We start from the raw sequence: 13531 nt of genomic DNA, 5'->3' as shown, positions 1-13531 counted from the left end.
CTGATTAACTATTATTTCCTTTTCCTAAAAATTACAAATATATAAAAATATCTGTTTTTCTGTTTTTTTTTTTTTTTTTTTCTCTTCTAATCTTTCTCTCTGCTTTTGCTTTGAAAAGTAATCTGGACCGCGAACAAAGCTTTTCGTTTTCTGGTTCGTTGCCGCCTTGCACGTTCCTTCTTCTTCCTTCTCTCTCTCTCCCACCTTATCTCCTTCCCCTTTTACCCTAACCCTAATTTTCTTCGCCGTCCTCTCTTATCTCTAACCCAGTTTCGTTCCCTATTCAAATCTTCCAGCCTTATCTACAGATCTTCTAGATCCGTAATTCTCTACTTTTTGATTGATTCTTCTACCCCCAAACTTTTAGTATTGTCTTCCTCGTTTGATTCGTATATGAAATGATTTTAATTTCTTCTGTAAATTTCATCATCTCCGGATTGATTTAGATTTTTTTTTTACTAAAACCCATTTGTATTCCAGAGCTCTTCTCCGAGGAATCAGAATACAAGTTTACGGATTGGATACTGGAACTGTTTTTGGATTTGGAACTGTTCAACCGCTTACGTGATTCAAACCACAAGGCTCAGATCTAACTTTGGTTAGTTAGTGTTAGTGTTGTTCTATATATTGGATGCCACGGTGCGATGGGAGAAGGAACAGTTTGTTTAGAGATGCCAATGGAAGAGATCATGGCGGAAGAGAAGATGTCATCATCAATGAGTCAATTGAAAAGAGAGCGTCTTGATACTACTGATGAAGGTGTCAAAGGAGATCACTTTCCTAATAAGAAACAAGCCAAAGAAGCTTCTAACGATGACATTACATCGGAGATTTCAAATCCCGTCGCTTCTCCGGTTGAAAGCACATCTCTTTTCCGCGATGTCTCTAGCCAGCCGGTGAAACCCGGTTTAGATGAGCCCGTCGAGTGCTCCGGGAGTGATTTTGGTTCTGAGGAGACTATAAGCGACGGAGAACGTGGTGCAACAGAGCATTCCAGTGATGTGTTACCGTCTCGTTTTGTGTTGGAGATTCCTAAGCATCTTAGCTCGACTGGAATCACGAAAATCACGTTTAAGTTGAGTAAACCTAAGAAGGAATTTGATGAGCTGCCTTTGCCCGTGATAAAGGATCATACTTGGGACGGTGGTGTTGTGAAGATGCCCAAGAAGATTGTTTCTATAAGCTACCCATCTAATGTGAAGAAGCTATTGGAAACTGGTATTATCGAAGGCGCTCGAGTGAAGTATATTTCAACCCCACCGGTGGTAAAGTCTGAATCTTTGTGTTTCTTATCGACTATAAGCTTTGATATTTTCATTTTGGGGTAATTTGTTGGTGACTGATACACTTTTTATGACCTTCAGAGAGAGCTTCAGGGGATAATCCATTCGGGTGGATATTTGTGTGGCTGTACGAGCTGCAATTTCTCGAAAGTGAGTTTCTTTCAGATCGTTATTTTTTGGTTTTGTTGTTTATATGATTATTTGTTCTGTGTGTTTTAACGATGTCATATTTTACTATGCAAAAAGGTTTTAAGTGCGTATGAGTTTGAGCTGCATGCTGGTGCAAAAACCAGACATCCTAATAATCACATATTTTTGGAGAATGGAAGGGCGGTTTATAACATAGTTCAAGAACTGAAGACTGCTCCTCGTGATGTTCTCGAGGAAGTGATAAGGAATGTAGCTGGTTCTGCTCTGAGTGAGGAGGGCTTCCAAGCTTGGAAAGGTGATGGCCAGGTGTCTAGATTGTTGGTGCATCTATGCGCTCTCCATAGATTCAGTCATTTTCTTTTTGATTAATAGTACTGAGCCTAATATGCTGTTATTTCTTGCAGCAAGCTTCCAACAAAGTAATAGTGTGTCTGACCGGAACTATAACACGGAACATTCCACTGTCAGGTACTATCATTGTGGTTTACTACTTGATCTGTAATTGGGGAGTTTATTTGAGATGATAATCTGTGATACTTTTGGTTTTAGATAGCTTTTGGTTAATGCAGTCTAAGTTGTCATTTTGTGTTACGATCTTAAAGCTGCAGTTATCTTGGTCCTGGTCCTGGTCTTGATGAGAGTCAGAGCCTTACTCCATGCTCTGTGGAGAACCACTATTTTCCAGAGAAAACATATGCGAAGAACACATTAAATGAGCCGAAGCGGATAGCAAAAAAGTATGCATCTTTGATACTTTCACTGACAAATTCATTACTGTAGTAATCTAGGTATTTATGGTCAGTATGGGCTATTATATATTGAGCTATGGAGATTAATTTGGTGCTAATCCTGTAGGCCTGCTTCTCATGCTACGGGTTGTCATAAGAAAGTTTCTGAAGGAAGCAATAGGAAGAGGTTTGTGTTGCTTTTTTGATCAACCTCATCACTTGTGTTTTTCTGTTAGCATTTGAATCTCTAATTGCTATTCGGCATTGATGAAAAAGATACAATTCTCTATATCTAGGGACAATGATTTACATCGGTTGCTGTTTATGCCTAATGGGCTTCCGGACGGGACTGAATTGGCTTACTATGTGAAAACGCAGGTTTGTTATTGTAGACAAATAACTTACTGCATATCTTCTCCGAAATTTGAATTGAACTTAGTTTTGTTAACTTTTCCCCCCTACAGAAACTACTACAGGGTTACAAGCAAGGAAGTGGTATAGTATGTAGCTGTTGCAGCAGAGAGGTAATGGCTATGTTGATTGTCTATCATACTCAGTTTGAACTTTGGATATGATTGTACTTATGTTTTGTATTTATTTACCACAGATTAGTCCTTCACAATTCGAAGCGCATGCTGGAATGGCTGCTAGGCGACAACCGTGAGTAATCCAATAACATATATATATTCCTTAATGTTTGAATGTGTATCTAAAGTTTTTTGTATCTTTTACAGTTATCGTCATATCTATATCTCTTCCGGGTTGTCATTGCATGATATAGCCATGTCTTTGGCCAATGGACATGTCATTACAACTGGTGATAGTGATGACATGTGTTCAATTTGTGGGGATGGTGGAGATTTGTTACTTTGTGCTGGATGTCCTCAAGCATTTCATACAGGTAGGTGTAGGATACTACTGCTGGAGTATAGTACTCTTGCTTGTGTTACTCTACTATATAAAACATGTGTCTAGGTTTCAAACTGAAAGTAGCTGAAGCACAAATTGTTAATGGTTTCCTCAATCGTAATGCATATGGAACTCTTTATTAGCTCTCTTAAACCATTTTCTGTTGAGTGTAAATTTTAGTTTAATGTAAGTGTGTCAGGGACAGTTTTGCTTATATATTAACTCTCGTATTTTTCTCTGGTTCTGATCTTTCATGTCTCTTTTCATATGCAGCTTGTTTGAAATTTCAGTCTATGCCTGAAGGTACTTGGTACTGTTCAAGCTGCAATGATGGAACTATCTCTAGTAAAAAGGCTACTGCTACTGATCCTTCTGGCAACTTCAAGCCTATAGTTATAAGACTGACAAGAGTCGTTAAAGCTCCAGAAAGCGAAATTGGTGGCTGTGTGTTTTGCAGGTTGGTTGCATTCCTGTATTCAATTTTTTTAGTATGGATTTAAACAGTTGTAGAAAAACTAAATACATGTGTAAGTCACTGCAATAGGCAGTTTGATTACTTTGCATGATGTGGAATTACATGTGGATTATTGCTTGTTTCATTTTTGAAGCATATTAAGGTGCCACTTTCTATGCATGTGTTGTGCGCCAGTGGTGCCTAATCCTTAATGTGTTTCACTCTTGTTTATCATTGATAGGTCCCATGATTTTAGCATTGGAAAGTTTGATGATAGGACTGTTATTCTCTGTGACCAGGTATTCACTTGATTCCTGATTTCTTTTAATCAATTCTTCCAATTACCAGTTCAGCCTTTTCTGATAATCCCTTTCTTCTTTGAATTTGAAGTGTGAGAAAGAGTATCATGTTGGTTGCCTCAGAGCGAATGGGCTCTGTGATTTGAAAGTAAGTTGTGTAAGGCTGGCTCGTTCTGCTTTGTATTCATGGGGTCATTCATCTTTTCTGAACTTTCTTTTTCCTTGAATGCTGTAGGAAATTCCGCAAGAGAAATGGTTCTGCTGTAGTGACTGCAGCAGGATTCACACGGCAGTTCAGAGTTCTGTTTCTTGTGGGCCGCAAACTATTCCTACACCTTTGTTAGATATGATACGCAGAAAAGACAGAGAAAAAGGAATATTTACAGATAATGGGGATATAGTCGAATGGAGGATACTTAGTGGAAAGAGTCGATACCCAGAGCATCTGCCCTTGCTTTCACGAGCGGCTGTTATCTTTAGGGTATGGCTTGACTTCAGATATGTTCCAAAAATGTTTTGATTTTATTACTTGTTAAAGATGTGCCCCGGGGCTATATATGTTGAGCCACTTTCTCGCGTATAATTTTGACCTAAAAGATGCACCCTAATTCTTTCCTGTTTAATCATCTAGGAGTGCTTTGATCCCATTGTTGCGAAGTCTGGCCGTGATCTCATTCCTGTCATGGTGTATGGGTAAGAAGCAACGACTTCACAAACTCTAATATAATAGCCATGTTTTGGCAGTGGTTGATTGTCCTTCTAATTCTAATGATATATTTGCAGGAGAAATATATCTGGCCAGGAGTTTGGAGGAATGTACTGTTTGGTTCTGATTGTAAAGTATGTCCTATTTCTGTTTATTACTGTTATTTTTTCCTCTTACAACTTCTTGGTCTTCTATGCTAATTGCTTTTTCTCATGCTGTTCGTTTAGTTCTCTTGTTGTTTCTGCTGCGTTGCTGAGAATATTTGGTCAGCAAGTTGCTGAACTTCCAATTGTAGCTACAAGCCGAGAGTACCAAGGAAGGGTAAAGCCTTTGTACATGTGATGTTTTTTGGAAGTATCTCAAGTATTTTTTTTTTTTTTTTGCATATAGATTAAATTACTCTTATTCTGTGAATGGTCATTAGGGATACTTCCAAGGACTGTATGCTTGTGTAGAGAATCTTCTTTCTTCTTTAAATGTTGAGAACCTGGTCCTTCCGGCAGCTGAAGAAGCCGAGTCTATATGGATCAAGAAATTTGGCTTTACAAGGATGGCTGAACAGCAAGTAAGTGTAGTTTTTATTTCCTGTATTACGTTTTGATATGCTATAGAATAGTGAGTTTGTTTAGGATTCAAAAAATAGTTTGAATTATAGATTTGGTTAGTAAGTGTTGGAATCCAGTTTGGTAATAAGCAGCAAGAAGCAATAACAATGGTGTTTTTTTGCAGTTGCAGGAGTACCAAAAGGAAGTGCAGCTTACAATCTTCAAAGGAACCTCAATGCTGGAGAAGAAAGTACCAAAGACGAGTTGTTTATCAGAATCAACAACTCTCATCTGATCTGATATCTTGAAAAGATTGGTCTGGGATTTTTTTTGGTGTTTGGGATCTTTCCTCTTCTTTGTTTTTGTTTTCTAGAAGATGGAGCAGTTTTTTGGGGTATATTTTTTTTTTTGTAATATTTGGTTCTTTTTTTGAATATAGATTGTAGGTTTACAAAGGATGAGTCCCCAGAACAGTTCCATGGTTTGTATAGAGACCAAAGAGAAGAATAAAACAGATAAATAGAAACAGATATATAAACATGTTCGTGGGATTATTAGCTGACCTGTTAACCAGAAAAAAAAATCATTTCGTATTATTTTTCTTTCGAAACGTTTGTGGAAATGTTATGATTTGGATGGTGTTGCTACTCTCTCTTATGGAACAATCGAAAAACTTCAAACTCTGTTTGAAACAATCTTCATTCCAGTTACATATATGATATATCACATATGTTCATCTTTGTTAACTAATATGTGAAACAGAGGAAACGTCGACGTTTTGATTGATTAAAAAGAAATGTGTGTGTTTTATTTAGTTAAACCTTTAATGCCAAATCCTTGTCTCACTTGCTAGTTGATACGATGGCGTTCTCTTCCAGCTTTCGCCGTCTCTTTGCCGGAGCCAACAGCCTCTCGTCTTCTCCATCCTCCTGCGTTCGCCACTGCTCAACTCTTACGTCTCCCAGACTCTTCGTTAGCGGTATTTTCTTTCTTTGAATTGTCTTTAGTTTTAGTCAGAAATTAATTTCAGCGTTTTTGGGTGTTGTGGTATAGATGATGTCGATATGAAAGCTAGGGATGATTCTAGCCATGTTCCCTTATAGATGATAAATGTTTGTTTATGTGGATCAGTGTGGAACATTTTGAGAAATGATCATTCTCCTACTTCTTCAGTGTTAAGTAAAAATGAGAAGGGTATATAAAATGGACATTAGTGTGAAAGGGTCTTTGACCATTAGGTAAAGTGAGAAACTTTTGGCTTAGGGAGGGATTAGGATCATTGATCTTATCAATCAGATTCATCTTGTGTTTGGAATCAACATGAAGGTTGAGATCTACATGCCAATTTTCCATTTTTCTGATAAAATGAATTTAGTGGTTAGTGAGGCTCTGGGAGGCTTGTGGTGAGTGTGCTAATCGTCTTTGATATGGAACTCATATGGATGTTCTGAGTTATGAAATGCATCTAGGACCGTATTTTGTTTGCTTTGTTAGACTGTTTTAGGCCTGAAGATAAAGAGTGTTCTCATTACATGTACTCTTGTATCTTTGGTGTGCCTTGAATAGGTCTGTCCAGATTAACAACAAATGAAAAGCTTCAGGATGCATTTGCTTCTTTTGGGGAGCTCGTGGATGGTAATGCTACTCTCTCTCCTTATTCCCATCATATCTCAACATATAGAGCCTCAACTCATAGATTTTGTTTCGCTGTTGCAGCGAGGGTGATCACAGACAGAGAAACAGGGAGATCAAAGGGTTTCGGTTTTGTGACATATGCAACAATAGAAGATGCAGAGAAAGCCAAGAAAGGAATGAATGCAAAGTTCTTGGATGGTTGGGTGATCTTTGTGGATCCTGCAAGACCTAGAGAACCAAGACGGCCTCAGCAGGAAACTCCTCAATCTTATTCTGGATCTGGTTACACAACCAACAAAACAATCGGCTGGTGTAAATGAACAAAACCCAACTACTTATGTATGAAATAAAATTGGATTCTTGGAGCCATTCATCTATTTGGAGGCAAAAGGCATATCCTTTGGATCTTAAGTTTTATGTTTTCGAGATATCTATCTATCTATCATATGATGCAATATCAGGTTACAAAAACTGAAATCCTAACAACAAATGATTCTCGCTTCACTTTTAAACTATCATTACAAACGCAGAATCACTAAAAGCTGGATGGCAAGACAGAAGATGTTTATACAAATCAAAGATTTGAAAAGGATAATGATTGACACAATATAATCCAAGTAGAAAAGTCTAAAACGAAACGTTTTAATTTCTCACAGCCTCCCTCCGTCCCTCTGCCAAGGTGACTCTCCCCGTCCCTGTCACTGTGACTTTCCTAAAAAGAAAGGTTTCGATTTTCAGACAACAGTACAAACATAAGTACAATGTCAATGTGACAGGGATTCTCGATCCTTATTAGTCATTAATTTCTATCGTTTATGCAATTTGGTTTTGGTTTAATTTACAATTGATCCCGATTCAATGTTTAGGCTTTTATAAACCGGTTTAATTATTGAGGGTTTGTGTTTGAGAACACTCTATAGTCTATACTGTATTTTATGTACGGCCTGCAGCCGAAGCTAATTAGAAAAAAAAAAAAAAACATCACTCTTCGTTAATAAACTCTCGTTCGAGCTCAACGAACCCAAGATCTTCGAGGTGATTTCTCACCCCTTTGATAATCTTACTTCGAGTTCACATAGAATTTCTAGTTTGGGACTTATCATTAAGTTTTCCTTGTCTCATACAATTAATCAATCTGCAGCTTCCTCCTGATTTGGTGATTGTTCTTAAACAATGCATTCTTGTTCTCATACTCATTTCGCATCCTTCAAGCTTCCTCACTTCTTTGCGCCTAAGGTCACTTCTCTCATTCTTCCTCTATTTTGTGTGTTTGCTTTTTTCGCCAATTGAGAAGAAAAATTTTAAAACTTTGGGATTTTTTTTTAAGAGTTTTGTGGCGTCTTCACGGAGAGAATTGAGAGTGTTCGCAGTGGCAACAAGCGTGGAGGAGGCGTCTAGTAACATACCAGCGGCTCCAATCTCTTTACCTGAAGGGTCATGGAAACAGGTTTGACTTTGCATCATAAATTAGTAATCTTTCTGAGGAGTTGCTTCAAAAGTTTTGAAAATATTGAGAATATTGTTGTTGTTTAGATAGCTGGTGGAGTTACAGCTGCTAAAGGATTCAAGGCTGCTGGTATGTATGCTGGATTACGAGCTGCAGGGAAGAAACCTGATCTTGCTCTTGTAACTTGTGATGTTGATGCTGTAGCTGCAGGTACAATGCTAGCCTTTTTTTTTTGATCCTTGATAAGTGTGTTTATTCAGAGGCAAAATGTTTCTGACTTGTTCTTTTGAGAATTTTTTAGGGGTGTTTACTTTGAATGTGGTTGCTGCTGCTCCTGTAGTTTACTGCAAAAAGGTTCTTGAGACTTCAAAAACGGTAATCCTCTAACTTATCATTCCGGATTTAGGATCTCGAACCAAAGCATTTTGTGCTTCTGAGCTTTGAATCAGTAAATTTTGAAACCTTTCAGGCGCGAGCAGTGTTGATCAATGCCGGTCAGGCCAATGCAGCTACGGTAAGATTCCTTAGATGGAGTCCTATGCTTTTCAATAAGTTGAGATCTGGAGTTATGTGTTAAGAGTTCATTAATATGATTGTGAAGTAGCCTGAAATATATATGGTTGTTAGCTATGCATCACTCATTATTGTTATACTTAATTAAGGATTAAGTTCATTCATTTTTCAGGGTGATGCCGGTTACCAAGATATGTTAGATTGTGTTGGTTCTCTTGCCACGGTATGCCTTGGTGTCTTTCATTCCCGAGTCTTGCGCAAACCTCATGTCGTTCGACATTGTTACCGTTTGTTTCTTTATTGCTGCAGCTACTTAAAGTGAATCCAGATGAAGTGTTAATCGAGTCAACTGGGGTTATTGGTCAGAGGATTAAAAAGGTATAAACCTCTTTCTCATTAAATCTTTGCAGGAAGAGTTTCTTCACCATATTTCTCATTCTTCTTCAGTATAACTGATCCGATTAATATTAATCTTTTTTTTTGTGCGTGCAGAAAGAGCTTCTCCAATCACTTCCAACCCTAGTCAACTCCATATCAGACTCTGTTGAAGAGTATAATCTTCTTTTCTCAATCTCTCTCTGAGTTTGTGTAAATGGCACAACAATCTTCAATTTCTTTAGTAGCCATTGGACATAACCATATGAATTTGATATACAGGGCAGATTCTGCTGCTGTAGCAATCACGACAACGGATCTTGTGAGCAAGAGCGTGGCAGTTGAATCACAGGTAGGTTCAAGAAACACCTTTGTACTCTATTTCTGGCATTTAATGTATCTTACAAAAATTTGAAATTGCTCAGGTCGGTGGAACCACAATTAGAGTTGGGGGTATGGCAAAAGGCTCCGGGATGATCCATCCAAATATGGCTACTATGTTAGGTGTATGTCCTTTATTACTCTTTGTTTTAGGCGCTTATACGTTTAGTCATACATTGTTTTAAATGATGCCAAATCGATATCTATCTTTCTCAGGTCATCACAACGGATGCTCTAGTTGAAAGTGATATCTGGAGAAAGATGGTAAAGGTTGCAGTAAACCGAAGCTTCAACCAGATCACTGTAGGTTACACAATTTTAAACATTGTTGTAATTTGATTCATTTCATTTCCAAGTTCTGATCAAATAAACTCATGGTCTTATAGGTAGATGGCGACACGAGTACTAATGACACAGTCATTGCATTGGCGAGTGGGCTATCTGGATCACCTTCTATATCTTCTTTGAATTCTAATGAAGCTGTGCAGCTTCAGGCATGCCTTGATGCGGTATGTATGTGTGTTTTGCTATCTTCGTAACAGTTGTTCATGAGCTGGACTTAACATGGAATTCTTAAAAACATATATTTTTCAGGTGATGCAAGGTCTCGCCAAATCAATAGCTTGGGATGGTGAAGGCGCAACATGTCTCATCGAGGTTCACAAAATAATTTTTTTTTTCTCCCAATCCTCTGATTAGAAGCAAACCTTAACAAATAACACAAAAATCACCAGGTAACTGTAAAAGGAACAGAAACTGAAGCAGAGGCAGGGAAAATTGCACGCTCGGTGGCTTCTTCTTCACTGGTCAAAGTATGAGATGAGAATTAGAATAGACGTACATGAATGATCAAAGTGAGCATTCTTGTTTCTAAATTAGTACTAAACGTCTGTTGTTGCTGGTGTAACAGGCAGCTGTTTATGGGAGAGATCCAAACTGGGGACGGATAGCTGCAGCTGCTGGCTATGCTGGGGTTTCTTTCCAAATGGATAAGCTGAAGATATCGCTCGGCGAGTTCTCACTCATGAAGAGTGGCCAACCTCTCCCTTTTGATAGGTTTATCTTACAACTGATTTGTCTCTCAATGGGAAAATGAAGTTAGATCATGTCCTTATACACAAATGCATATAACAGGGATGGAGCCAGTGACTACCTCAAGAAAAAGGGCGAGGTTCATGGAACGGTTACGATAGATATATCCGTAGGTAAGAGTCTTTTGACTAGCCCTGTTAAATAAACGATGTACTGTGGACCTGAGTGCGGGTTTTGTCCGGTGAACAGGTGAAGGTGCAGCCATGGGAAAGGCATGGGGATGCGATCTTAGCTATGATTATGTCAAGATCAATGCTGAGTACACATCCTAGGACTGAGACCAGGAGACAGTTTCATGTACTGTTGTTGTGTTATGATCTTAATTTTATAAACTGATTTTATTGAGTTCCATTGAGTTATTCACATAAGTGAAATTATATCGCAAAAATTGAAAAAAAAAAACAGAAACAAACTCCAATAAAATTTTCACAATAGTGTCAAGGGATCCGTAATTTCGTTTTGTACTTTTTCAAAACATTAGGAAATGTATTTGTTAGGGATGAATTGAATACACAGAAGTTGGTAAAGCAAATTTTGATTATCATCCATTTGGATTTCCTTATTTGCATGATATAATTTGGATTTCTCAATAGTAATTAGTAAGTAACACTATTCCACTTCTTTATAGTGTCTTCCTTTTAAAAGGAAACTAAATCCGGAGAAGAAGAACAAAAAGAGAAGCAACAAACCATACAATAGTGTTGAGGATCATCTATTACACATAAGAAAAGTTATGAAACTCAACGAGAAACACACACAAAGATTTGATTAATATATTAGACAAGAGGTGGCCAAAGCTCATAGATGTGATGAAAGATGTGCTTGGTTATTAGTAGCAAATGCCATTCAAGAAGATGCTGCAACTATAGGCATCTGAGTTATCCATTCAAATTTCTCGCAGCTGTGTTTGCGAGAAGAAGCTTTCTTCTTGTCTTTGCTGCTGCCCCCACGCGAGGAAGAGTTGTCTTTGCCCTTCTGTCCTTTCTTTCCGGTCTTCCTGTGGTTGTCTTTGCTCTTGGTTTTCTGCTGCTGTTTCTTGTTTCTTGTGTGGGAGGCTATCGAGGGAGGAGGATCATACACATCAGCCGCCCATGAAATATTCGACTTCCTCAGTGACAAGCCATGCTTCTCTCGACTACCTTTTATCGCTGGGATGAGAACAGCTGTTGTCTGTTGCAATTCAGGAAACAGGTGAGAAACAACCAGCATAGAGCAGGGGAATAACGCAGCCTTGGCTTGAGAGATATGAAAAGGTTCTAACTGACAAGAGCCTATTTGCAATAACTCCTAAACTCTTACTAAAGTACAAACTACGGAACTCCAGAAACACTAATTTCTTGAATCAATTTTTCTCCATGCTTAAGCTATATATACTCTTGCAGACTACTTCTTTCGAAAACTCTCTGGACTGGTTCAAGAAAACCAACCACTCATACGAAATATTAATGAACCACTAACCATGTGATCTTTAAAGATGCAAAAACTGGTACAGTACCTTGGTAAACAGCAAAATCTAAGAACTAAAGTAGATAGTTAGACAGAATCCTGAGTAACACAGGCTGACTTACAGTCGTAAGGTTCTCATCCTTGTCTTCATCATTGGAAGATTTAGGACTTAAAGTGGATTTGCTGAAATCCTTATCATCAGTAGTTTCTTCATTCACAGTTTGGTCAATATAACCAGTTTCATCTCCATCAGACTCTTGAGAATCTTCAGATCCAGTAAAGGAGGTATGCTTCGAGCCTTTAGAACATTGTGTGGGACTCAAAGCCGAGATCTCATAGTCTGCATCTTCAAAATCCAACTTACCACAAACAGAGCTCATATCCAAACTAAAAGCACAAGATATCACAACTGCACAAAAAAATTCAAAGTTATCATCAGTAATTGAATGATCTTTAGAACACACAAAGGAAACAAAAGCAGAAGATAGTCACATTAGTTGCACAAACAGATTCAAAGTTCTTATAAGTAAATGATCTTTAAGAGCACACATAGTAAACAAAGAGTCATTCTTAAATTCCATCCACTCTACTTGTATGGATATAGAAGCTCATGAATTTGACCCTAATCTATGTGATTAAAATCATGAAACAAAAAACCCCAAATTAAACTAAACATTAAAGTATCCACAAGTCAAAGAGACCAAAAAATTTCACCTTTTTGGGTTGCAAATCGAGCACCGCCAAAAAATGAAGACACCAGAGATGGATCAAAGATTGTGTAGCTAGGGGAATCTCAATAACCAAAGGAGAAGAAGAGAGGGGAAATGGTAATAAAAGAAAGGAGAGCAGAGAGAGGAGAAGGGATCGAAATGTTAACTAAGATTACCACGCCAATCACACTTTTCAAGAGGTTTCAAACGATTAGAACTCAAACCAGAATGATGAGGAGTCAACGAAGGAACCAAAGAGAGGAGAAGGAGAACAAGTAGCTTAGAGGGCACCGAAGGCATTATTATCTTATGCTCTTCGAAACCCTAGAACCAGAAACAACCCTAATTCTCGAATTTCGAATCCAAGCAATCTTCAGAGATCTCTGAAAACTTTGATTCAGAAAACACCCAGAAAAGAGAAAGATATACAGAAAAAAACGAAGCCGCCAAAAGCTCTTAAAATTGGATCATGGAAAGAAAAAAACCCAAAGAATCAAGGAGAAGAATTATGAATATCCACAAGGAATCTCAGGCGTGAGGAGGAAGATAAAAAGGAAAAAAGCTAATTTGAGATGATGAAGAAGAAGAAGAAGACGAAGAAATGAGAATAATAGATGACTGATGACGTTTTTTAAACAAGAATAAATCAACGGTGATAGATGTGGCGGCCTTACCTATAGATAGATTCATGACTGTACACGTGTCCCTCTTACCTTTCTTTGAAAGACTTTTCTTTATGGGCCTAGATATTTTTATTTTGGGTCTAACGGGCTAAAAATAATAAATTTGCTATTCAAAGAAATAAACTACACCAAACAAACAAAACTACGTACCTAATTATTAGGTGGTCTCTCATGT

At 37.9% G+C, this 13531-nt stretch overlaps 4 protein-coding genes across 6 annotated transcripts; 3 read left to right on the top strand and 1 right to left on the bottom strand.

The window, feature by feature from the left end:
- The first annotated feature begins 92 nt into the window (after positions 1-92).
- Positions 93-5676, top strand: LOC17890179. 2 transcript variants are annotated; one of them, XM_006293616.2, is made up of 20 exons: positions 93-321; positions 481-1265; positions 1365-1433; positions 1530-1728; positions 1838-1901; positions 2036-2170; positions 2289-2348; positions 2458-2539; positions 2626-2685; positions 2769-2821; positions 2896-3062; positions 3344-3527; positions 3766-3823; positions 3915-3971; positions 4059-4304; positions 4455-4516; positions 4607-4663; positions 4757-4850; positions 4954-5094; positions 5259-5676. In XM_006293616.2, exons 2-20 carry the CDS (start codon positions 645-647, stop codon positions 5367-5369), a joined length of 2520 nt encoding a protein of 839 aa, XP_006293678.1. In that variant the 5' UTR covers positions 93-321; positions 481-644; the 3' UTR covers positions 5370-5676. The 2 variants fall into 2 exon arrangements, with proteins under 2 accessions (XP_006293678.1, XP_006293677.1); XM_006293615.2 differs by having other exon boundaries at positions 93-1265; positions 2042-2170.
- Positions 5677-5874: 198 nt separating this feature from the next.
- On the top strand, positions 5875-7164 carry LOC17888684 (organelle RRM domain-containing protein 2, mitochondrial). Of its 2 annotated transcripts, XM_006295138.2 has the most exons (3): positions 5893-6053; positions 6641-6709; positions 6791-7164. In XM_006295138.2, exons 1-3 carry the CDS (start codon positions 5936-5938, stop codon positions 7027-7029), a joined length of 426 nt encoding a protein of 141 aa, XP_006295200.1. In that variant the 5' UTR covers positions 5893-5935; the 3' UTR covers positions 7030-7164. The 2 variants fall into 2 exon arrangements, with proteins under 2 accessions (XP_023639884.1, XP_006295200.1); XM_023784116.1 differs by having other exon boundaries at positions 5875-6053; positions 6641-7164.
- Positions 7165-7642: 478 nt separating this feature from the next.
- Positions 7643-10958, top strand: LOC17887964 (arginine biosynthesis bifunctional protein ArgJ, chloroplastic). The gene is made up of 18 exons (XM_006295777.2): positions 7643-7744; positions 7851-7945; positions 8037-8156; positions 8243-8366; positions 8458-8531; positions 8626-8670; positions 8842-8892; positions 8979-9047; positions 9162-9220; positions 9327-9396; positions 9470-9550; positions 9642-9728; positions 9812-9934; positions 10020-10082; positions 10160-10237; positions 10336-10481; positions 10560-10630; positions 10707-10958. Exons 2-18 carry the CDS (start codon positions 7883-7885, stop codon positions 10787-10789), a joined length of 1407 nt encoding a protein of 468 aa, XP_006295839.1. The 5' UTR covers positions 7643-7744; positions 7851-7882; the 3' UTR covers positions 10790-10958.
- A 152-nt stretch (positions 10959-11110) lies between these two features.
- Positions 11111-12840, bottom strand: LOC17890391. The gene is made up of 3 exons (XM_006294815.2): positions 12678-12840; positions 12086-12372; positions 11111-11687 (listed from the first exon to the last, which is right to left on the bottom strand). The coding sequence occupies exons 2-3, from the start codon at positions 12341-12343 to the stop codon at positions 11364-11366; spliced, it is 582 nt and encodes a 193-aa protein (XP_006294877.1). The 5' UTR covers positions 12344-12372; positions 12678-12840; the 3' UTR covers positions 11111-11363.
- Between the last annotated feature and the right edge of the window lie 691 nt (positions 12841-13531).

The sequence above is a fragment of the Capsella rubella genome, unplaced genomic scaffold, assembly GCF_000375325.1.
Source record: "Capsella rubella cultivar Monte Gargano unplaced genomic scaffold, Caprub1_0 scaffold_4, whole genome shotgun sequence".
NCBI classification, from domain to species: domain Eukaryota; kingdom Viridiplantae; phylum Streptophyta; class Magnoliopsida; order Brassicales; family Brassicaceae; genus Capsella; species Capsella rubella.
Note: the sequence above shows the minus strand (reverse complement) of the source record. Positions and strands in the feature narration are given on the sequence as shown.

Coding starts and splice junctions, on each gene's coding strand:
- LOC17890391 (XM_006294815.2), bottom strand. CDS start 12,343: ATGAGCTCTGTTTGTGGTAAGTTGGATTTTGAAGATGCAGACTATGAG. Junction 11,688..12,085: donor AGGATGAGAACCTTACGACT/GTAAGTCAGCCT, acceptor GAATTGCAACAG/ACAACAGCTGTTCTCATCCC.
- LOC17890179 (XM_006293616.2), top strand. CDS start 645: ATGGGAGAAGGAACAGTTTGTTTAGAGATGCCAATGGAAGAGATCATG. Junction 1,902..2,035: donor ACGGAACATTCCACTGTCAG/GTACTATCATTG, acceptor ACGATCTTAAAG/CTGCAGTTATCTTGGTCCTG. Junction 2,349..2,457: donor GAAGGAAGCAATAGGAAGAG/GTTTGTGTTGCT, acceptor CTCTATATCTAG/GGACAATGATTTACATCGGT.
- LOC17888684 (XM_023784116.1), top strand. CDS start 5,936: ATGGCGTTCTCTTCCAGCTTTCGCCGTCTCTTTGCCGGAGCCAACAGC. Junction 6,054..6,640: donor TCCCAGACTCTTCGTTAGCG/GTATTTTCTTTC, acceptor TGCCTTGAATAG/GTCTGTCCAGATTAACAACA.
- LOC17887964 (XM_006295777.2), top strand. CDS start 7,883: ATGCATTCTTGTTCTCATACTCATTTCGCATCCTTCAAGCTTCCTCAC. Junction 8,157..8,242: donor CTGAAGGGTCATGGAAACAG/GTTTGACTTTGC, acceptor GTTGTTGTTTAG/ATAGCTGGTGGAGTTACAGC. Junction 9,221..9,326: donor ATATCAGACTCTGTTGAAGA/GTATAATCTTCT, acceptor TTTGATATACAG/GGCAGATTCTGCTGCTGTAG.